Source organism: Xyrauchen texanus, chromosome 29 (assembly GCF_025860055.1).
Source record: "Xyrauchen texanus isolate HMW12.3.18 chromosome 29, RBS_HiC_50CHRs, whole genome shotgun sequence".
In the NCBI taxonomy this organism is placed as follows: Eukaryota; Metazoa; Chordata; class Actinopteri; order Cypriniformes; family Catostomidae; genus Xyrauchen; species Xyrauchen texanus.
In genome coordinates, this window is record NC_068304.1 from 33,314,502 (window position 1) to 33,340,191 (window position 25,690).

Sequence of the window (25,690 nt, forward strand, 5' to 3'; positions counted from 1 at the left end):
CAGTCTTGATTAGTGTAGACCTGTTTTGGGCAGTGGTGTTGAAACTGGACTTGTTTTGGTCAGTTATATTTGAGGTGGACTTGTTAATATCAGTGGTGTTTATGGTAGACTTGTTTAGAGAAGTGTTGATTGTGGTGGACTTGTTTAGGTGATGCAATTAAAAAAATTATGAATAAATAACAAAACATAAATGAATGAATACATCTCTGTCTGCATGCAGCTGTGTTAGCCCTTAATTTGTAGACATAGCAAGAGTTGTTTCACTGTGTTTACACATGCAGACACACATACAAACATGCACAGGCACACTCATCAGTCAACCAATACGCTTGAATGTTACTACAGAGACTACTGTATAACATTGACTACCGAGTTATGTTGCCTTTCATATATATATATATATATATGAAAGGCAACAGAGGTGTTTTTGTTATATTTGTATTAACAAACCTTTTTCTTTGTTGTGAAGTTAAAGCTTTAAATATTGATGTTGAGTTTATGGTTACAATTTTAATTCAGATTCAAGAACAAATTCATTCTGACTCAACTCGGACTTGGCCTGTTATGGAATCTTGAGTCTGCCTCGGCCCCGTTTGGACCCCGGACTACACTCGGACTTGATTGTTTAAAGTCTCTGACTGGACTCGAACACAACACTAGTCAGTGGTGCTTGTAAGTTACTTGTTTTGTTCAGTGGTTTTTGAGGTGAACTTATTTAGATCAGTGGTGATTGTGGAGGACTTTTTGAGTGGTGTTTATGTTGGCCTCGTTTTAGGACAGTGGTGTTTGTGCTGAGGTTGTCTCAGGTCAGAGATGTTGGTGGTAGGATTGTTTTAAGTCAGTGGTGTTTGTGGCAGGTTTGTTTTAGGTCAGTGGTGAAAGTTGTAGACTTGTTTTGGTCTGTGGTGTTTGTGGTGGACTTGTTAAGGTCAGTGGTGTCTAAGGTCAGCAGTGTTTGCAGTGGAATTTTTTTAATTTTTGGTGTTTGTGGTGCACATTTTTTTAGAGAGGTGTTGATTGTGGTGGAGTTGTTTAGGCCAATGGTGTTTCTGGATGAGTTGTTAAGGACAGCGGTGCTTGTGAGTGACTTGTTTTGGCAAGTGGTATTTGAGGTGAACTTATTTAGATTAGTGTTGTATGTGGTGGACTTTTTCCTTGTTTGTGTTGGTCTTTTTTAGGTCAGTGGTTTTTGTAGTGGACTTGTTTTGGTCAGTGGTGTTTTTGGTGGACTCTTTTTATGTTAGTTGTGTTTGTGCTGAGATTGCTTAGGTCAGTGGTGTTCGTGGCAGGTTAGTTTTTGGTCAGGGTTTGTGTTGAACTTGTTAATTTCAAGATTTATGGTGGTCTTGTTTAGATCAGTGGTAATAGTGATTTACTTGTTTAGGTCATTTATGGTTTGTTAAGTTATAGGATGATGTTTTTTTAAATATGAGTATTAAGATCTTAGGGAAACCCCAACTTTTATTTCACCAGGCAAAACCTGTTGTTGTCATGTTTATGTTTATTGTGGTTTGGAAGCTGAATAGAAATGCAATACACTTGAGGGGATGCAAAAGTGAACTGGTTTGCAATCACCTAAACAGTGGAATCAAAGATTAAGAATGTAAATCAAAGTAGAACATGATCTGTTCTAGAGCTTTAAGTTGCAGTTGATTTATTGGTTTTCAAAAAACTACCTTCATTTGTCTTTCTCTCTTTATTTCTAGCACTGCCAGTAACTCTAACCGGAGTTCCCCTGCTTGCTCTCCAGTTCTGCGGAAGCGGTGTCGATCTCCCATTCTGCAGAGCATAGAGACAGACATCATGGTGGAGAAAGGCTCAGACCATTCAGACACCTCCAAGTCTCCATCCACCCCTGAGCAGCTGGTCACACGCACGTTCTCTGGGCAGTCAACACGAAGCGGAGCCAAGAACTCCAAGGTATGCCCTCTTCTGTCAATCCTTGTCAGTCAGCCCTACATGTTGGGTTCCTCTTTGGTTCTCCAATCCAACTCTTGTACACATGACATCAACATCGCCACCAGCACACCTGAATCACACTCAGTGTTTGAAGTCTGAAGATGCCACCTTGCCCCTGTTGTCCAATCACAGTGTCAAGCTTAATGACTCCTCTGACTGGGCAGTGTTGGTACCGTCTGTTGCTGCTCGTCGGACACAATGCTTATTGCGTTCTGTTAACATTTCAATTATTTGTAGATTTTTCCCCTCCACTCAAACACAGACTAAAGAAAGTGAAAGCTGCATTTGTCATAACAACCAAGGTCTGTAGCTTCACTTTGCAATTGTTATTGCCCCAAATTGCAATTTGACTCTCATTACCCAACCACACATCTCTACATAATCTTAGAATAAACAGTTTTTTAAGGTTTTTTAAGACATCATAGGCACGCTCCCAATGCTAAGGCTGTTTTAAAAGGTAGGTATCTTTATTATACTGCCTCTAAAGATATCTAATTTTGGCCAAATTCGAAGGTAGCATCATATGTATCATTCCCCGGGTAGGTGATCCCAGAATGCACTGCGTTGCGCTCAGTGGAAAAATAAATCCATGATCGCGGACGTAGCGAGATACATTTATATATATAAATATACTTATGATCCATTCAATACTGAAAAGAATCAATAAATAACTCTGGCTTGTAAAATGGTGTTCATGACTGAACGCGTCATTCCTGGTGTGTGTAGTGCGCCCCGTTCAGGGGCCACACATGCAGGTTCCACATCTGGGGCTGGGGATGCCAGATTGTGCCTTGCGCCTGAGAGAGGAGATCCCTCCTCAGTGGTATCTCCCATGGTGAGCTGTACAGCATCTCCATCATTTCTGGAAACCATGGCTGGTTGGGCCATTTCGGTGCAACTAATAGAACCATTTCCTTGTCCTCTCGGACTTTGCATATAACAGAGTGGATCAGACATACCAGATGAAACTCATATTTGCGTTTCGCCGGCCATTTGCGTGCCATTGCGTCCGTTCCCAATGGGGCTTGGGACGTCGAATACCAAAGGGGACAGTGGGTATTCTCCACTGAGGCAAATAGATTGATTTCTGCTTTGCTGAATATTTCCCAATTCCTCAGTACATTTTGAGGATGAAGTCTCCATTCGCCTGGTATCACTCCTTGGCGAGACAATAGGTCTGCACCTATTTCAGGTGACATATGTCGCTCTCAGGGAGAGGAGATGACGCTCGTTCCATAGGAGGAGGTGGCCCTTCAGTCTCAACAGTGGAATGGTATAAACCTTGCTGGTTTATATATGCCAATACTGTCATGTTGTCTGAGCCAACCAGGACATGACAGTTTGTTAATTCCGACTGAAAAGCCTTTTCTGAAAAGGCAAGAATTACAGCTGATAGCTCTAGGTGGTTGATATGCCACACCCTCCTGTCCTCCTGTCCAGGTGCCGAATGTCGGGCGTCCATCACACACTGCCCCCTAACCTGTGTTGGAAGCATCCGTAGTCTCCCCTTTCCACATGTCCACATTGTCCCAGCGCGACACCTCACTTGTAAAATGCAGGAGTGGTCCATGGTCCTAAAGCAGCTATACAACGGTGGGATATAGTGATGTGCACAAGTATGTTGTGGTATGCTGCACTTCAGCCAGCACTGCAGAGGTCTCATGTGTAAGAGATCTAATGTGATGATGGCTGAAGCCACCGCCATAAATCCCAAAGCTTTCTGAAACAGCTTCAGATGAAGCCACCACCATAAATCACAATGCTTTCTGAAACACCTTCAGTTTCTGTAGAATAGCCTGAATTCGCATGCTTGTGGTGCGTGTGCCCGCTTGTGGAGTCGAGGCGGACTCCCAAAAATAATATTTTTTGGCTGGGAGAGAGCATGCTCTTTGCCTAGTTTATATTGAGGCCAAAGCTGTTTAGATGCTGAAGCAGTAAATCTCTGTGCTGGCATAACAGAGACTCTGATTGTGCCATTAACAGCCAATCGTCGATGGTAGTTCAAGATGCATACGCCGCTCAGGGATGAGAACCGCATCGATGCACTTCGTGAATGTGCGAGGAGACAGTCCGAAGGGCAGGACTTTGAATTGATATGGGGTTCCCTTCAACGCAAATCTCAAAAACATCCTTTGATGTCGTACAATTTGGATATGAAAGTACGTATTATCCAGATCTATCGACGCAAAACAATCGTGTGAAAAAATGATTTAAGTGGCTTTGAATCAAATGCAGCAGTCATAATAGTTTTTTTTGGGGTGTTTTGGCTTTAATCGTATTTTAATGGTTCTTTTATGTAATTTTTGGAGCTTGACAATAATGAACATGACTAACACACAGTATCGGATTTCAATCAGAATCGTCGGACCGATACCCGATCCATCAAAACGTTTCAGTATCAGAGCGAATACTTTTCTGAGTAAGCGTTTTGAATGGCCGCTTTATTAGTTCAGGATTTAAATGTCTCAGATCTAAGATAGGCCAAAGTCTGCCATCTTTCTTTGAGACAAGAAAATAACAGCTGTAAAATCCCTTTTTTGCTTGACAATTTGGCACAATCTCTATCGCATTTTTCACGATGAGATTGTGTATTTCGTCTCGTGACTCTGGCTCGTCTTCGGACAAAACCGTGGAAGACAGAATGCTGTTAAAATGGGGTGGTCTGCATGCAAATTGGATCGTATAACCATGTTCGATAATTTTTGCATGCATTCTGAAATGCCTGTTAGGGCTCGCCATGCGTCCACGTAATGGGACAGAACAAGTGCTGTATTCTTTATTGCATTTTTTATTGCTTTGGACACAGAAACAACATTTTGCAAAATATTGAGAACAACAATATTCTTCTCCCAACAAACAGCATTCGGGAGGTAGGGAACAGTGTTCTGTATCTCTAATTGAGCCTTCTTCGGAACAATGAAGAGAACCGCGGGCTCCGTTTTCCACTTCAAATTATTGCACCTGTCAGGTGTGCTTCCACTGTGTGGGGGAGTTCCTCCTGTCGGCATTGAGTGGACGCTGATACGGCTGCTTCCATTTGGGTCACGGCTTGTGTGGCCTCACCGGTGGCTCGTGGTGGCAGGTGCTGGCGCTGGCATGGATCTTTTTGCCGGGAGCTGGCTTGAGACAGAGCCCATGGACTTGACGAGGTTGAGTTCTTCAACCGCCCTTGCAAGGATGTGAAGCATCTCCCTGTCAGTGGTGCATACATGGTCCTCACCCTCGTTGGGTGGTGGGGCGGTAGCATCATCCACTGACCATTCGCCTGATGCGGCGAGAGACATGACATCATCATCATCCCCAGCGTCAGATCCGCCAAAAGACACGAGGCCGCACGCTCCTTCAAAGGGCCGGAGCTCATCTCGCTCATAGCGTACTGAGAAATGTGTATATCCCGTATCACACAATACAATTTATTTGTAAAAGGATACTCTACACCTGCCAATGCGCTGTGGAGAATCAGGATGCTGAGGTCCGTTCACCAGCGAATTGACAATTTACAGACATCCCCATTCTGATCAAGATCAATTATATAGTAAAACAATTACAGATCCTCAAAAACTAATTAGAGGCATTTGTCAAAGAGTAATGATTCATTTGAAGGAAAAAAGAAGAAAAATTCATTTGTTTTCAAACAACAATCCACGTAACCTATATGTTTAGCCGTGCCTGCAACTTTCAGATGTATAGTTAAATCTGTAGATAGGTATATTAAAGACTAAAGTAATGTATCTATGCACAGGTGGATGATGTTAATAAACTGATGGATGGATGAATAAATTAAAATGTGATTCTTTCTGCTATTGTTTGCACTGATTTGTAGTTCAGTTCCAGAGTAGTTCACACTATTGGTCTGTTTCATTTCAGTCATTACTTTCAAATATTTTCTATCATGTTAGTTTAGGCGCTCGTTCTTTGTGTTTCCTTTCACTCAGTCACTCTACTGTTTTTTATCTTCTTCTTTTTAAAGTTTGAAAGGGGTTATCAAGATAAATTAAGTAGTTATTGGCTGGTCATGTGATCATCATTAGGGGGGATTGTATGTAGAACTAAAAAGTTTAATTTTAGCGACGGATATGACTGGAGTCTTTATCTCTTGCGAGAGTATATCATTGTAAACATTTGTCAAAGTATTAATTTCTTTTGGTTTAAAACTTTTTTTAAATATATACTTAGTCCATCAAATGTCCTACAAATATCAAAGCTATTAGCTTAACTACACTTTTGAGGACCGAGACAGTAGCTTCACTAGTTTTAAAATCAAGTAGCTTTTCAGTAGCAAAGCTGTATTTTTGACAAGGTTGCATTTAAAAAAGCTACACCACTAAATCATGCCTTGTACCCAGTGTTTACTAATGTCAGTTTTGAATCAGAAGTAAAGATGTCCGATCACAAATTTGAGTCGGTTCTTTTCAATTAATTTGTGATAGAAAAGAGGTCAGAATCTAAAAGTGTTCAATCATTTGGCGCACGCTTCCATTTGTCACAAGCTCATGGAATATTTTCTAACATGGCAAATAAAGAATACATCCTATCAATTGCCATTGACGAAGAAAGTCTTTATTAAGTTCAATATGTGTGCAGCTTGTGAACATCTTCTGCAGGTAAATACATTTTCCAACCAAAATATTATCAAAACACTTATTAGCCTACACAAAAACACTTTAAAAAGTATCATGATATTACCATGTTTTTGGACATGTACATTACCTTGAATCACCATGTAAATACAGTAGTATATGAATATGGTAATCGTATATCAAATTAACATGGTATTCTTTGAAGTACTTTGAAGCACCATGCAACTACAGAATGGGGCATAAATAGTTGTATATCAAAGTACCATGGTATTACCATCTGATTCCATCAGAAATCACATTGGTATTGCCCAGATGTGGCACACACACACACAATGAATTTGGCCTCTTATCAAAAGCTTCCAGTACATACAGAAATTCAACAGCTAGAACTACACTGGTATCGGATTGGGATCGGTATTGGCCGATAATGAGATTTCTGGTATCGGAATCGGATCGGAAGAGAAAAAGTGATATCGGCGCATCCCTAGTAACCTCCTCGTGGTTGCCATAATGTGGTTCGTTCACAGTGGGGTGCGAGAATAGCATGAAGCCTCCACACGTGCTATGTCTCCATGCTAACACACTCAACAAGCCAAGTGATAAAATGCGCAGATTGATGGTCTCAGGCGCGGATGCAACTGAGATTCGTCCTCCGATTGAGGCGAGTCACTACACCACCACTAGTACTTAGAGCGCATTGGGAATTGGGCATTCTATTTTGGGGAGACAAGTTTTATACTAAGATAGTCTTAGCAGTATCAGCTATGATACTGAAGTTTTTAACTGGACTGGGTATCAATGCAGTATAGGTATATTTCTATTAGACATTTCTCTCCATCTGTAATCTTTTTTTTTACATTCTGTTATTGCATAATCCATGAAGGATACACAAAGGATTCTATGGATTCTGCCATAGAAATAGGCCAAGACTATGTTTCTTACAAGGCAGCATAAAATTACTGCCTATGTTTTGGAGCAGCCTTCGCATCAAAAGTGCACCAATAATGCCATTAAATGTTGTCTTGGTTGGTACCTCATTAGGTTTTGGAACACAGCCTATGTCTCAGCTTTGTCTGTATTTTAACTCTAACAGACTTCCGAGAGTTCTTGGCAAAAAATGCTTTTTGTTATTTGAGATAATTTCTCAAATGCTTGTTGTTTTTTTTTTTTTTGGTAAATGCATGCTGTTTACATTGCTTTGCAGTATGACAGATTAAAACTGATTAAAGTAAGCATTCGTGTTGCTCCTCATTTGACCCCTGACCCCTGAACTAACATTACTTCAAGTGTTAGTTCATAGTGTTAGCCCCCCCAAACCTTTCTTCCAAGCTCTTCCCCATCTGTCTTTCTCTTTTTACCTACCTTGTACACACGCAAGACCTGTCTCACACCTCTCTTAAGTGTAGATCAGATTAGCCTACATTAAACAGTCCAATCCCTCAACATACTGTAGACCAGTATGTTTGAGGGCAGGTGTGTGTGAGCTCTTGTGAGTTGATCTCTAAGCTTCTACAGTCATCTATGAGACACAAGTGAAGGTGTAATGTAGGTCCAGTTAATCTTTTAAAGTAGCACGCACATAACACACACACATATACACAGTGTTTCTCTTTTTGAGGGAGTAGGCTCATTAATTGGCTTTTCAGCCGACACACAATCCCTGTCAAAATTGATGTTCACTTTAACCTAGAATGCAAAAAAGGAGGACATTATGAACCATAATTTTTTTTAAAGGTTAAGTGTGTGATTTCTGTGGCACTTGCGCCCCAAACGGAATTGCAAAAATAATGACTGTTTTCAGTCCCTCCATCTGTCAATGGTTGGACAAACAATCCCACTCCAAACTCACTCTTGGTTTCAATGTTGATATGTCGGCCTGGTCAGGATGTTTAAAAAACTGCAAAACGCGGGAGCGTTCTCACAATGACTGATTTCCCCCTTTAACCTCACTCAGATAGTGTTTGTAAATATTCAAAGCCATTATGACTTTTATTTTCTTTTTTCTTGATTGAGTAGTTTCTTAGACCTCATAAAATGGTTTGTCAAATAACATGTTCTTTCTTTTGAGTTGAACAAAGAGGTCTAAAACCCCTGGAGTGACAATAGATCTTTTTTTTTTACAGTGTATGTTACTTGCAACCAACCCTCAAAAGCCAAACTATGGTTTGCTAGATGCTATTACCAGTTGGTGGCAGGTTCTGGTCAGGGTATGCACATTATCGTTATGCAAAGCATTTTATTGGACAAACATGTATATATGCCTATAAGCAAGAGATGGTGTCATCACTATTTTTGTATACAAATATGTAATACTGTAGTTGTTATGTTTATCTGCTAGACGTTTGATTTGTAGGCTTCTAGTACATAAGCATTTACAGTAGATGGCCTCAAAGCTAATAAACATGGATTTAAAGTTGGTAATGGGGCCTTTACCTCTATTTTTGGATTGATTGAAACAGTATTGTGAATCACTAAAGCCCAAAATATACTTCTGTTTTGAAAAAACTCTTAGCCTCTACGTAGCATACAGTTGAATGCTATCCTTTCAAAGTAAACTTAATTTGATTGTGCACGCATGCATAACGCATGCACGCTATGACTACTATGAGAGATACAGGATTACTTCTCTTCAGGAATTTAGACCCTTAAGCATGTATCTCTTCACCTCCTCACACACATGCTCTTGACTTGCACATCTACTGTTGTTGTTTCTACCTTCATCTCCTGATGCTTAGCGACAATAGACCATATTCACAGCAGTGCCATCTTTGATTTGTGATGGAATGACAATGAGGCTGTGAGGAATAGATGTAAAGTCTCTTCAGTGGGCTGCACTTCAGTTTAAATTGTTTATGGATCATTCCACGGACAAAATATTGAAATAAAATATATTTTCAAGAACATTTATTAGACAAAAACTCTTTATACAGCTTTATACCATGCGTGCCATTGAAGAGATGGTAAGTCTACCTTTCACAGACTTGTTTTCATTGCCATTAAAAATCAAAGATGCCGCTGCTGTGAATAAGGTCTTTTACATTTTCTAGCACTTCTTTGTGACAGCAAAGACTCAATTGTGAGTGTTGCCACCTTGTGGACCTACTACTCAGTGTATATAATTCCAGGCGCATGCACATTTTGCACAAGAAGAGTATGGCAGGTTTGAAAAATCAGGCCACATGCGTACAGTTCTTAACCACTCTGCTGATGAAAATGTTTGCATCACACGCATTCTGTACGCAGACGACCAGTGTTTGCGTCTAGCCGAAGTATGCTGTAGGGCGTTAGACTGAGTAGTAGACAAGATTGCATATGATTTCAGTGCGTTCCTGTACATAAACACACCCCCTTAAACCCTATTTAACATCCTATTTGTGCCATTGAGGGTATAAGTCTTAATCCCATGACTTTTCAGCTTCGAAACTGCTGATTCAAACATCTAAGTTCAACTCTATTTGTGGAAAGGTCAAATAATGTACAGTATATGTGTGTAATTATTCAGATGTTTGTCACTCTAACAGACTTTGCCAGCTGCCTCATGACAGGCCATTGGGCAGCCCTCACACTCTGTAAATATACACGCTGTGTGAGGGGGTGTATATAGATAATAATGTGCATAGCTAATGTTTCACATTCCAAAATATAATTATTTTCCTCTCCTTCTCTTTCAGAAAAGCCAGAGCTGGTACAACGTAAGTCACACTTTTATTGATTATTTATGTGTGTGAATGTGTATGCGTTTATATTTGCGATTGTGTATCTATCTGCCTTGACAGTCATAATTGTAAATATGTAAATACAATATGTTTTGGTGTTATGAGTTACATGACATATTGCTATTGTGTATTACTTTTGTGTGGGGACAGGAAATGTTCATGTGTTTGTGCGTGTTTTTTTAAGGCTGTCAATTGATTAAAATGTTTAATAGAATGAATTTAATGATATTCCAATTATTCATCAAATTGTTTGAAATGAATCACATACAGTATAGAAATATTAGCTGAGAAAGGCTCTGAAAAAATAGTAATTCAAGATATAATTATTTAATCATTTTATATTTAAGGATAAATGTCATATATATTAATAGTATAATAATTGAGATAATTGAAATGCATGACATTATTGTGAAAGATGAGTAAAGCATTGAAAAGACAATACAAAAAGTGGCTTTAGAAGGCAATATACTGTACTGTTTTATTTCCATATTATAGAACATAAGACTTGGCCTACAGTCCACAGCAATCCATTTTGCTATTAAATTTATCAGTCTGTCCGAGATAGATTTATTGTAAGGTCTTGTCTAATGACGCGGCAATGTACAAGTGTCAGGCGGACACTTTTGAAGCATCTCACTTTGGTTGCATTGCCTCATAAACACAGTTTTTTAGGCCCCTGTGTCAAGTTAAAGGTAGTTTAAAGGTAGAAACTTGGGGAAAAACATGGCTTGAGAGCCCTGCATTTAGATTTGTGCTCCGCCCATCTTTGTTTGAACACAAGAAAGCGTTCTCGTCTTATGCTGTCACAGGTGACAAGCAAGCCTGACTTTGTTCTCTGTACAGCTGTGCATTGCCTCCACAGCTGGAGTTTTGCATACTACCCCCTGCTGAAAAAAAAGGTGGTACTTCAAGCTTGAATTGCTCCGATGGTAGGAGCATTTATTACTGTCCTGGGACAAGAAAAATTATTTTTCATACAATTAATCACATTGAATGAATGTGTTAAATTGACATTTTTTGTTTGTTTGTTTTATTATTATTATTATTATTATTATTGAGAAGGATTTCTTTGTAATTGACTTAAAGATTTTACCCAAAAATGAATATTCTCTCATCATTTACTCACCCTCAAGATGTGTTTGACTTTCTCTCATAAGCAGATCACAAATGAAGATTTTTATAAGAATATCTCAGCTCTGTAGATCAACATAATGCAAGTGGATGATGATCAGCACTTTAAAGGGACAATTCACCCAAAGATTTAAATTATCTCATTACTTACTCACCCTCATGTTATCCCAGGTGTGTATGACTTTCTTCTTCACCAGAACACATTTGAAGAAAATGTGAAAAATATCTTAGCTCAGTAGGTCCTTAAAATGCAAGTGGATGGTGATCCGATTTTTGAAGCTCCAAAAATCACAGACAGTCAGCATAAATGTCATCCATACGACTCCAGCAGTTATATTAATGTATTCTAAGGCGATATGATAGCTTTTGTTGTGAAAAAGACAAATATTCAAGTACTTTTTAACTGTAAATCATTGCTTCCGGTAAGCTTTACGAGAGGGTGGATTTCAAGTGGTCTCTCGTGTGTAGTATTCGCGTTGCAATGATATAGAAGTAATCTCACATTCTCCACTCGGTTGAGATATGCAGGATGAGCACACAAACGCACCATTGTGAGTAAAGAAACAGATCAATACAGATCTAAACCAAAACCATCCAAGCTTCTGTACAGCGTTCCTCCTTCTCGCTTGTAAACAGCGCTGCTCTTCCAGCTGTGACTCACGTGCCTCAGATCTCATGTGTCTCAAATGCCAATGTGATTACATCACATATGCTTTTCTCTGCAGAACAGAAGCATGATTTAGAGTTTAAAAAAGTACTTAAATATTTATCTTTTTCATACCAAAAGTGATCGTGTTGCTTTAGAAGACATTTATTTTTACATCTGGTGTCGTATGGATGACGTTTATGCTGTCTGTCTGTGATTTATGGAGCTTCAAAAAATGGGATCACCATCCTCTTGCATTTTAAGGAACTACTGTGCTAAGATATTTTACACATTTTCTTCAAATGAGTTCTGCTGAAGAAAGAAAGTCATACACACCTGGCATATAATGAGGGTGAGTAAATGCTGAGAGAATTTACATTTTTGGGTGAACTATCCCTTTAAAGCTCCAAAAAGCACATACAGTCATAGTAAAAGTAATCCATATGACTCCAGTAGTTAAATAATTGTCTTCTACAGTGATATTATCAATGTTTATGTACTTTTTCACTATACTGTATATGTTGACTTCCGGTCACTCTCCAATGCACAGACAGTTCAGGCAGCCTCTTGCATGATGTAAGCGCTATATTGCTGATCACCATCCACTTGCATTGTTTGGACAAAGCTGAGATATAATTAAAAAAAATCTTCCTTTTTGTTCAGCAGAAGATTGGAAGTCATACATATCTGGAATGGCATGAGGGTGAGTAAATGATGAGAGAATATTCTTTTTGGGTGAACTATCCCTTTAAGAGAGAGAGAGAGAGAGAGTGTGTGTGTGTGTGTGTGTGTGTGTGTGTGTGTGTGTGTGTGTGTGTGTGTGTGTGCGTGTGTGTGTGTTCATATGTGTCAGAGGAGATTATTGATGTGCTTGTCTTGTGTTATTAATGATTTACAAGCTCTTTAAATTCACATTTATCAGGTCAGATGCAAAATATGATCTACTGTAATTGAGGATCTTGTTATCAATTTCATCATACATTACTTCTCTTTGTCAACATGATCGATTACAATTGACCACCTCTTTGGCAGAGTTTAAAGCTGTATGGTGTGTCAGATATTGAATCTCTCCTAAATGTTTTTGGCCTTTCCAAAAACATTTTCCAAAAACAATTCCATTGCAAAAATTACCTTGGCATTACCTTGGTACAATAATAATCTCACATTGTATTTTAATCATGATATGAATGATTATCTGTTATATCTGCTTATAATGTTTATCATTTGTAAGTCGTATTGGATAAACACGTCTGCTAAATGACTAAATGTCAATTACCATATTTGTGTACTATTACATGGTAATTACCATATCCATGTGATCCAGAAACAAGAAAAACATTATTAGAGGTAAAAAGTATATTTCTCAGTTATTTCCCAGTCTTCACTGAATTATTGTTAGTGTAGGAAATTTGGTTGTATAAGTGTACACGGGATGGGTTAAAGTGCCCAGGTACCTCCACCATTATATTCCAACAGAATGTGTGCTAGGAATTCATTTAAACTGTCTTTATTCTACATTATTATGTAAGGAAATTTATAATGTAATTAGTCACATTTGACAACCATCATAAATTATATAAATGACAAATATCTCGATTATTTGTCTGAATTAATTCTGTTATTGGAGTAATATTATTCTCATGGCTTATTGAAAATAATATTACACATATTTATGTACAGCTTTGATGTGAAATCTTTTAAAAACAGGGATGAGATTATTAATCATAATATAACACAGTGAAATTATCTTTGAATACAGACACATTTTATTGCTATTCTAAACATATACTAATCTAACACATAAAACATGAAACAGGTTAGTGAGTAGAGACAGAATGTGAAGTAAATGATCAATACAGCTAATACAGCGTCTGTTGACAATGCCTTAAGAACCATTTATCCTTCTTTGAGTCTAAATCGATTTGCAATCGGATTACCCAAAGTATTTAACTACTACACCAGCACTTTGAGCAAAAGTCTGGAGATGTGCTTGCATGTCGTTGCGTTTTCTTTGCGTTGCATTCCTTGTGTTGCTTGGTTCTTTGGCGTTTGAAGAAAGTTTGTTGCGTCGATGTCTTTGGAATCTGTTATGATCACGGAAAGTTATTGTCTGGATGGCTGATCCAGATGAAGTGGGCTTTGAAGCGAGGCCTTCTGCAAGGAAGACTCGTGACTCCCGTTGTGTGTGTTAACAGTAGAGCAGAGAGTGAGAGGCTTCCTCAGGACTTTTGTGTCCCAAGTTTTCCTTGGACTCTACATTGCACGGAGGATCTGGAAGAAGCAAAAGAGCCGAAGAGGAGACTAAGGGACAGTTCCAAGAGACGAGTTCTAAGAACGTGTTCAAGAGGCATTGTTCCTCGGTAGGAAAATTTTGAACTGAAATTGGCTGCACCCCAAAGGTGTCCTGAGCCAATCAGAAGTGGCTTTTCAGAGTCACATGGTTGACTGGTCTGTCCTTTTCAAAGTTGATTTACAATCCTTTGTGTGAAGGATTCTTACACTTCCCGCTCAAAAATAGTGAATGTTTAATCATGAACTTTTATATCTTGAAAACGGTGCAAGAGACATAACATTCGTTGTCGTCAACATTCTCTACATAAACAAGTAAACATAAACAAGTAAACATGAAAATCCCAGGTTACAAGTCATATAGGTTAATTCATTGGTTTTACAACATGGATGAAACATTACACATTATGAGAAACCTGATTGTCAGGGTATATTATCAGGTTTAGCCTTGAATAGTTAACATTCTTAGTAGAATAAGATGAATAATACAAGATTAAAGATTATAATCATCGATTTGTCAGTTATAAATGATTACAAAAGTACATCAGGCTATAATCATTAATTTGTCAGTTATGAAAGTAAACACAGGTCAAAGTAAATTTCAGAACCATCTAGCAAGGCTAGGCATTTTGTACATAGTGGATGCATGCGGTATCTACTGAGCTAAGAGAGAATGTCTTTGGAATGTGAAGATGGGGAGAGGAGGTGTCCCAGGGGAGAAACAAATGTCACTGTTTGACTACTACTACTATGTTGAATACGGGCTTTGGGACTGTCTTCACTAGTCTCCATTTCCTGATATGACTTCAGATTTATGCATTAAGTTCACAATGTGTGACTTGGCCATTTGGTCTTACAGAAGGTTTAAGTTTGAGGAGCAAAGAAGGGTCATCTTTATTGGTCAGCTCTGTCATTACAAACCCTAGATTGAGATTAAGCAGACAGGGAAGAGAAGGTCTCCTTCAGCAATTTAGGCGCCATGGATTTGTTTCATTGGCCAGATGTGAGCTTGACTAGATGTCTTGGTACTTAAGTCAAGCAGAATCTTTTAATGTATGACATTGAGGTATTCCAGGATTAAAAGGTTGGAATATTGCTGCAGTTCTTCTGCATCTAAAATCCTACATTAGATATGATGAAGTAATTCAGATTTGATGCTGCCGGGTTTTGACTGTGAAGCAGATCTGTAAATTAAGTTACTTAACTGTTAATTAACTTTAGGCCTATGATTGTTATTATTACTATGCTGATAAATCCACCACACATGAAAAAATTATATATTTTGGGCTTATTTTTTCAAACTTGGTCACTTGTTTCTCTTTCAAGATCTGGCAACACTGCAATTGATATTTAACCCACCCAGTAGAGCAGAGTTTAGTCATTTTAAAAAATGTGGTTATTTTTATTTTGTTCTAACCATTTGGAAAGGAGGCTGCAGAACTTCTGAGCCGAAATGGAAAAATACTGTTTTTGCTCAGAACAAACCGAAATGAATAACATTTAGTTTTAGTCCCTGCTCCAAGGTACTTCAAAGCAGTGCTCAAATTGTCTTATGGGGGGACCCCAATCAAGGTTGTTGGCACTTACAGTAGCTGCCTTTTGAAGTGGAGGTTGGGGGGTGGGTCTAGAGGGAGTGCTTAGCAGTCTTTTGATGTAGGGGCGTTTTTATGAAATTGTATTTAATAAAAGTCTATATTAAGTTTCCAAGTCCTTCCTTTTATTTCTTATGGGGCTCCCTAATACCTTTTGGGGGGTAATAAAAATACCCCCCCCCCCCCCCCATTCCAGCACTGCTTCAAAGTATACCATTGTTTTACCATGGCACATGCCCCCCAAAACATGGCATTATCATTGCACAATGTCTAAAGAAAATTATAATACGTTTGGAATTTTTGGTGTTGTGTTGATTTCAGTGTAACATTATAAATATCTGTTTGCAATTTGAGGATTTTCTCTTTAGATCCAAACCAGAAATGTATAATTAGACCATATAGCCACAAGAGGGTGGAGTTGTTCTGCTGCATATCAACCAGTTTTATTCCACAATATCTTCCCTTCCTCTTTTCTTTCTTTTTGTCTGTATGTGCTTCTGTTTGTCTGCCCCTCTCCTTTCTCTGTCTTTCTCCCTCACTCTTTCCCTTTAGCATGAGAGACAGCACATCCTCCGAGTAAGCATGATTTTGCAGTTCTGCCCACTTCCTGTCTGTCACAGTCTCCTTCTCTAATATTGGCTCATACCATTCCTTAACAAAATGTGCAGCATGGAAATAAGGAATGCAATGAGCCTTGAAGGCTTCCACAGATCTAGCGATAGCTTTTTAATGTATCCATCTTAACTTTATTTTGAGGACTGGACCCCTGTCATCCCTATATTAGAGAACCCCAGAACAGAATATCATCATTGATATCAGTAATGTCTTTGTAGTGAACAATGAAAGTATGATTCACTACTAATTTACTCTAAGTTGACTTATGTAGTTGTACAGCAAAACTCATGACCCGTGTTGACTGTCTCACCACTTGCTCAACAACATCTTCTGCAACATCATCAATTGTGCTGCATTTCTTTAAAGGGATACTTCAGCCAAAGATGAATACGCTTTCATGATTTACTCACTCTAATGATGCTCTGGATACATGTTGAAATATACAAATACTTGACATACTGTATATAATATATTCTGATCAGCTATTTTATTTCGTTTCTACATTTTCCTACGGACCCCTAGCAATTATGCCATGGGTCACTAGGGGTCCATGCACCCGGTTAAGAAACATTGTACTAATCTAACTGCATAATCACAGCACCTTCCTTCACTCCTGACAGTATTATTTTATTAATGAATAGGATTGCCCAGTGAACTATACTGTACTTACTGCACTGCAACAATGCATGGCATTGATACCTGCATGGCAGCAGCAATTCTTCCTTTTGATTGGCTCTGAATTTCAGTGGCACGATGGTTGTTGGTTGATAGCTGTATGGATGTGAGCTATCTGATGCATACTAACTGCATACTAGCTTTTCAAAATGTGGTTGACATTATATTTACATGAATTATTTATGAGCTTGTACATATGGCTCAGTCCATTGCCAATTTGTTGTATCGTCTATCAAGTCTACATGTGTGTGCACATTGTAGGTTGACATTTCTTTAAAAAAAAAAAATACTCATAATCAGCCAAATATTGTTTTGCTTTTATTCAGATGTGTACATGTTTGTGTGAGAGTTAAGTGTATGTTTAGGGGTTGAATTGGGTTTAAGCAAATACAATTACCCTGGTATGAAATCAATGGATGTCTACAGTATTACATGTCCTGGTCAATGAATAATCCCTACCATGATAGAAAAACAAACGTACGTGTGTGTGTGTGTGTGTGTGTGTGTGTGTGTGTGTGTGTGTGTGTGTGTGTGTGTGTGTGTGTGTGTGTGTGTGTGTGTGTGTGTGTGTGTGTGTGTGTGTGTGTGTGTGTGTGTTGGCCCTGTGAGCTCTGTGATTACATCTGAACCATTCTTATGTGAGTTCTGAGCCCATTATTGTCATGACCACAAAAGTGATTGTTGGCTACCCCGCTGTGTCACAACTAATGTCCATTATGTTTGGCTAACAGGTGACCACTTATCATTGCAGCTAAAAAGCGTTTGCCACTTGTACAGAATCATCAGATGTTGTATGAAGTAGTTTATTTGGTTGGCATTTCGATGACACATTTGTTCTTATTCAGTGGGAAAAGTAGCGTGGATGGGTAGAGATAGAGTGAGAGAGAGAGAGAGAGAGGTTGTATAACGTTAACCTAAAACAGCTCTGTTGCACAAAGACCTGCTCTGTCTCTGAAATTTATGGCTATTACCATCCCATATTTCACAGAATCTTAGCCATTTAATCAAAGATGTCCTCTGAGAAAATCATCATTTTCCTGTTAATTCCATTGGTAAATGTTTTGGTGACATGCCTAAACAGTTTGAGCTTGTGAAACAACATTTGATATTTATACATAAAATAAATCATTTAAATGCTCTGGTATACTTCCATATAGAGAGATCAAGGGATGGTATGCTTTGGTGCATAGACGATGACAAGGTTATCAATGGTGATTTTGGAAAAAACATGCCATATTTGGCCAGCTTACAGTGACATAGTGACATAGACATACAGTAGTATCAGTGTCTTCATAAATTACAATAACAGTGTAGCGCATTTAATGACCGACCGCGTGTAGGGTGTTGAATGCAAAAGGTAAATATTATAAATTACACATTATCTACTGCATATACTGTATATTACTTTAAATCATCATAATGTCGTTAAAACAGCTTCTTTTACTGATCTCATGTGAATTTAACTCATAGAGTGAGGCATGAACTCATTGATAACACGTTGTAATGTCATATGAGTTGATGTTTTGCATGTAGTCTTGAGCATCCTCATATTTAAATGTAATGTACCTCTAAACGACTCCCACCACAGCCTGGAGGGTGTCTGAATATTCGCAAAGAGTATGACATTGCTCAGCTGTTTAAAACTTATTTTTACTTCTGAATGAAGAAGTGTGCTGGGCCTTAACAATGATCATACATACAGCACACTTTAAAGGGATTGCTCACCCAAAAATTAAAATTCCCTCATAATTGACTCACAATCATGCAATCACAGATGTGTATGACTTTATCTCTTCTGCAGAACACAAGTGAAGGTTTTTAAAAGAATATATCAGCTCTGTAGGTCCATACAATGCAAGTGGATTGTGAGCAGCACTTTAAAGTTCCAAAAAGCACAGACAATCATAATCAAAATAATTCATACGTCACCAGTGGTTAATTGAATGTCTTCTAAAGTGATACAATCACTTTGATTGAGAAAAAGATCAAGATTTAAGTCCTTTTCTCTACAGTTGCTTAATTCCAGTTGATCTCCAATCCTCATCCATGAGGGGAATCAGTTTACACTGCCTCTTGCGTGACGTAAGCGTGCGATGCATGTGAAAACAAAACCAATGAAGCTTGTGATCAGCGTTCTGTTGTAAACAAATGGAGATGCACATCTGGTTGTATTGTGTCAGTTATCACGTGATCATGTCAACATGCTTAAATCACGCGAGAGGCAGCGTGAACTGATTCCCCTCATGGATGTGCACTGGAGAGCGACTGGAAGTAAAGAATTATAGTGAAAAGGACTTTAAATTTTATCTTTTTATTTTAGAAGACATTCATTTAACCACTGGATTCCTATGGATTACTTTTACTATGATTGTATCTGCTTTTTGGAGCATTAAAGTGCTGATCACCATCCACTTGCATTTTATGGACCTACAGAGCCGAGATATTCTTCTAAAAAGCTTTGTATGTGTTCTGCTGAATAAAGAAATTCATACACATCTGTGATGAGAGAATTTTCATTTTTGGGTTAACTAAGCCTTTAAAGTGTTGCTTAAGTGTCCAAATACTTTGGGACCACTGTACTTGGCAGATTCCTGATTAACACTACTGATGACTGATGACAAGACAGTAAAGATTAAAAAAGGTATATTGAAAGTGGTTTTGTATCCATCAAGACTGTTTTTCTGCAACTGATTTCTTATCTAAACGTACTAGATGGACGTCTTTGACTGTTGTACTGCCTATGGCTGTTTTTTCAGCATTTGCGCAGAAGCGCTGCATATTTTATAAGCCATATCAAGCTTATAAGAACTGTATTAATTATTTCTGTCATATGAAAAGGTAACCCCCTCTTGAGTGTGTATGTCACAGAGAGAGATAACATTATTGGAATCGCCACACCCACTCATCCTAGTACCAGCCACGGGCAGCTCTCATTATTTACTCTTGCCGTTAATGTGTAACCAACTTTTATAAACTCATCACCAGGGATAAACACATATGTAAATTCTCCTTACAGACTCGGATAGTCTCCTGGTCTATATAAATGAGCAAGGCAGACAGAGCTGTTGTCATCCAAATAACTTCATAGGTCTTATATTTGCTCCTGCTGCTGAAATTGATCAATGTTTAGATTACTGTAATGTGATTGGACATCTGTTATAAGACCTTCAAAGAAAGAGCAACCATCTATTCACCTTCTTAAATGGATAATATTTGTGCATAATGACTGAAGAGTGAATACTGAATACAGAGCAGAATTCCTCTTACACTGAGTCCATTCTCATTTTTAAGAGTGCTGCAGATCTTGTCACACTTTGTGCTTTGTTATCTTTAGCTAACTGGCCGCACAAATAACAGAGAGAGAGAGAGAGAGAGAGAGAGAGAGAGAGAGAGAGAGAAGTTGAGAGATTGGTTTGTGACATGAACATTAGGAAACTTTTGTTAGCTTAGTATCCTAAGGAATTGCTGAAGTGGAGTCTTTATTTGACGCCGTGGTCATAAAAACTGCTTTTCACTCCTGGAGAAGGCAATCGTTATTTTCAAAAGCTAGTGAATACAACGGCAAGTCTGACATCTGAGTACTAAAGAGGAATCACATCTTGGTGGAAGTTTAGTACTTTGAAAGCCATCGACCAACAAGCAACGAAGAAAATAATGTGTCCATCACGTACTGTGGTAACAACTAATGTCTGCTTGCGGAAATTACTGAATGTTCCTTCTATGTCAGCTTAAAGATTAAGACAGAAAATTTAATGAACACTCACATATGCTTTCCCAGTACGAACTACAGTAAACTGGAACCAACACCAGCATAATAAAGTGTCTGTCTGCCAAGGTTACTAAAGGGCATTTTCGTGTGAGTGAGTTTTTGCACACTGGAATCATGTGGTGCTAGTCAGAAGAGCTCAACACTCAAACACAGATAGAGGTTACACCCTGATGAAGATCTGTGATAGCCTACAGATACCCTGAACTTAGGAGTGTCTGCATCTAAGATACTTATCTACAGACCAACCCAAATTTAAAGTGATAGCACTCTATATTGAAGCTGAAGGAAACTTACAGTCTTAGTGGAGAGTCATTGATGAACAGATTGACCTTTGATCCAGACCCTGGCAATAAAAAGAAGAGACTTGGAAACATGAATTCTTCCTTTGGCTCTCAGGAGGACTGGGAGACTCTTATGGAGCTTGAGGAGGCTTTGGCTGGGTGGTTGATTCAGGGTTCAGACTGGAACCAGGACTGGCCCTGGGGCTCAAGGGAAAACCTGTACCAGGATGAGGAAATACCTGCTGTGAGTTCCCATAAAGATTTGAGATTCACAGAGTTTTGTTAAACGCATGAGGTTGTTGAGTCTTATAGATCAATTAATTATGATATATACTGGAGAAGTATAGAGTAATTTAGGGTACACTTTGCTGAGAAAAAAAAAATAATATATATATATATATATATATATATATATATATATATATATATATATATATATATATATATATATATATCTGTCAGTCTTGCCAATTACTCGGTTAATTTAGAAATGATCAGTATCGGCTTATATCTGTCTCTGCTTAAGGGCTTTTCATACCAAATGCATTTTTGCATCTATCTGTGCTTATTTTTAATTGATTTATAGGTAAACACTAGACGGACGTTTTTAAAACATTGTGCTGCATCTCGCTGCTTTTCAGCGTCACTTGCATGAGCGCCTTTTAAATAAATGTTCCAGGTTCAATAGAAGTTAAGCTTAATCGACACCATTCATGGCATAGTTTCCCTTCTGTTCCTCACTCGACATTGTGTCGATTGTAGTGACACAAGGGGTCTCTTCTGAGAGCCTCGCGTACCTCTAAACTTGAGAAAAGGCCAATGTCAAATTGGCAGACAGAATTTGCATGTCCCGCCCCCGGTTGTGTGATCAGCGAGCTGTGTGTCACGACTGCTTCAACCACCTCTGCAAGAGATCTTCTGTTGGATGTGACGGCGCATTCCAGTTGCTTTCTCCTCTCTGTAGGAGCTTCGACAGTGCTTCTTTCCTAAAAGACTTTGATTTATCTGAAAGAAGAGTTTATTCTTATCTAAAAGAGTTTATTTCTTGTAAAAGAGTAACATACACAAGCGAGCGTTGAACGTCCTTTTTAGGACTTGTCTTTTTAAAGATGTCCTTCCACCGCTGTGTAGTTCCTGGATGTGGTCGGTATCTCTCCAGATCCAACGGTCATAGATGCTGCCTCGTGTGTCTGGGTAGCGATCACACTGAGGCAGCATTTGTGGATGGTTCATGTTCTTACTGCGAGGACATGACCATGGCAACGTTGCTGTCGCGGCTTTCATTTCTTAAAGTGAACGGATGATGCCGACATCGCGGCTGTATCGGAAAGCGTTCAGGCTTCAGACGCTGAAGACCTGACCTCAGGCCAGCCTGCCCAGTCAGAGTCTGATGCGCAGATGGCTGACATGCTTTCCTGGGCCACTGTGAGCGTTGGGCTGGACTGGAACCATCCGTCCTCCCTCCAAACCTCGCGGCTTGATGATTGGTACCTTGGCACCGGGCGCGCGACTGCTTTCTCAACACCCCCGTCTCCCAGTTTGGTCTCTTTGGCGACACCGTCGACGACTTCGCCCAGCAGTTTTCGCCAGTGAAGAAACAGACGGAGGCCATCTCTCACATCATGTCACGCCGTCGCAGCACAGGCCGTCCCCTGTCTGCTCGCTGTGGTCATCCCCCTGCGAAGAAACCACTGGCAGCTCCGCCTCAACCTGGGCCCATCTCTCAGCCCCAGCGTCGAGCGCCCCGCAGGCGTAGTCCACCACGACGCAGTAGACGGCAAATCCCTTGGTAAGCACGACTTGATTATCGGGTTCCTTAGAGGCACCCGGAGGTTGAACCCTTTCTGGTAAAGCCTGTTACCCTCCTGGGATCTCTCAGTGGTCCTCTCAGGCCTTCAAAGACCCCCCCCCCCTTCGAGCCACTTGATTCAATCGAGCTCAAAGCCCTCTCCTTGAAGATCACCCTCCTGATCGCACACGCTTCCATCGAGAGGGTTGTGGACCTGCAAGCATTCTCTGTCAGCGACACTTGCCTGGAGTTCGGTCTGGCTCACGTCATCCTAAGACCGCGACCGGGCTACGTGCCCAAGGTTCCTATGACCCCTTTCAGGGACCAGGTTGTGAACCTGCAAGCGCTGCCCCAGGAGGAGGCAGACTCAGCCTCTTCGTTGCTGTGTCCGTAGTACGTGCTTTGCATATCTATGTTGACCGCACACAGGGCTTTAGATGCTCTGAGCAGCTTTTTGTCTGCTTTGGAGGATGGCAGAAAGGGAACGCCGTCTCCAAGCAGAGGTTAGCTCATTGGGTTGTTGATGCTATTTCCCAAGCCTATCACACCCAGGCCGTGATGACTGTGGTACAGTCCCCCTGCTGGCAGGACCTGCGTCTCCTTGGGCAGTCCTCGCTGCCCCCCGGTCACCATGTCTGTAGCAACTCCTCCCTTGTCAGGCAGGATCTACCACCACACCATGTCCATGGGTGGCTTGACAACCCCCATGTGTATTAGCCACAAGTTACCTCCCTCCAGTCTGGGCAGGTTCTGGTCTCCGCAGGGCCTTTTCCCCCTGAAATAATAGGAACGGAAAAGGACGCCTTCCTCGACGCATCTATAGCGTTAAGATAGCCCCAGCCGCTTTTTAACTCTATGACGAAAAACATAGATAGAGAAATGGCTGTGGCTGGTCGGCTGGCTCCCATGCAAGTCATGTCGCCTGTTTCCGTATGGGTATGGGAACCTAAGAGTGGTATATGCACCTTTTATTGGGGCCGTTGGGGAGGGTTACGTGCAGCTGACCCAGCTGCTTCTAGCAAGCAATAGCTTGCTTGCAACTGGCTCAGCAGTCACTTAACATGGGTTAGTGCATGGCATTTTGAAGTGGGACCCCTTGTGTCACTACATTCAACACAACATCGAGTGAGTGAGTGACAGCAGGGGAACGTCATGGTTACTGTTGTAACCTCCATTCCCTGATGGAAGGAATGAGATGTTGTGTTCCCTTACCATGTCACTATCCCTACCACTTTAATGCGCTTATTCTAGGCTCCTCAGTGCAAAAACCTGTCAGACACTTGCCGCTCCCCTTTATACCTGTATGTATGGGAGCGGGACATGCAAATTCTGTCTGCCAGTTTGACATTGGCCTTTTCTCAAGTTCAAAGGTACGCAAGGCTCTTAGAAGAGACCCCTTGTGTCATTACAATTGACACAACGTCTCGTTTCTTCTATCGGGGAACGGAGGTTACAACAGTAACCATGACGTTTTGATTACCACACACAAAAAAATATATCATTTATATATAAAGTTTATTTTAAAAAGGAAGCAAAAAACTTGTTTACAGTAAAGCCCTTACAATGGAAGTGAATGGGCTCAGTGCATAAACATTCAGATACACACGATTTCAACAGTATAGTGACAAGACGTGAACATCAATCCTGTTATCTTGAGTTTAATGTGATAAAATCACTTACTAACCTTGTCAGTGTAAAGGTATATCCAATATTACAACTTCATCGCAATGACGATACAAACTGCAGTAAAGCCTGTAGTTAAACGCTGAACTTTTATAATAGATTTTATTAATGAAGTATTTGCATCTTGTGGCTATACTTTTGAAACCATGTGCATATTAGTGTTTATGGACTTACCCCACTCACTTCCATTGTAAGTGCCTTACTGTAAGCACAGATTTTAAGTGAACAGGGGAGGAGTCTAAATTATTTTCGGTGGTAATCAACATAAATATAAATACTTTCAATTCAGCTTAACTTGTATTGAACCTGGAACATTCCTTTAAGATGCCATGTCAAGTTAGGGCCGGTTCACACCAAACACATTTGTGTGTCTGCCCTTAATTGTTTAATTGTTTATATGTAAATGTGCTAGACTGACTTCTTTGACCGTTTCACTGCTTTTCGCTATTTTTTTTTTGTGTCTACTGCATGGGTGCTGTGGCTTTAAGATAGCGTGTCAATTTAGGGCCGATGTTTTTTCGTCCATCTGCATTGTTTTTTAAATTGTTTTTCAGTGTAAACTTTGTGCTAGACGAACGTCTTTTTTACAGATGTCTTTTTTATGGCCGCAGGTTTTCTGATCTTTAGACACCCGTGTTCTGTTTAATTTGCTTAGATTTATTTTTGTGTAGCAACCCATTTGGTATAAATGGCACCTTAGTTCCCCCTGTGATAGTTCCAGAATCTACTGGCTGCCATGTCATTGGATCATAAACCATTTCTTTTTTCATTTTATTTTTATTTTGAGGAAATATTTTAATAAAATAAGTGTTCGCATTTGCTGCCATTGAATTGCAACATATACATCATATTGGCATCTGTCAACTTACCAAAACTCATATCAGCGACCACTATGTGTTAATATTTTATCTTCCATGTCCCCCACGGATATTGTTTTTAGACATCACTGACATGTTAATATTACA

General features: G+C 39.7%; 1 protein-coding gene across 4 annotated transcripts in view; it reads left to right on the forward strand.

Annotated features, from left to right (window-relative positions):
• The window catches only part of LOC127622649 (protein Aster-B-like), a 355,094-nt gene that overhangs the window by 16,237 nt on the left and 313,167 nt on the right, over positions 1 to 25,690 (forward strand). For 3 of the 4 annotated variants that reach the window (XM_052096667.1, XM_052096666.1, XM_052096668.1), the window contains exons 2-3: positions 1,707 to 1,920; positions 10,211 to 10,231. In XM_052096667.1, coding sequence (XP_051952627.1) covers positions 1,707 to 1,920; positions 10,211 to 10,231 — 235 coding nt within the window. Of the gene's footprint in view, positions 1 to 1,706; positions 1,921 to 10,210; positions 10,232 to 21,120; positions 21,498 to 25,690 lie in introns of those variants that run through there. The other variant, XM_052096669.1, reaches the window with a different exon arrangement.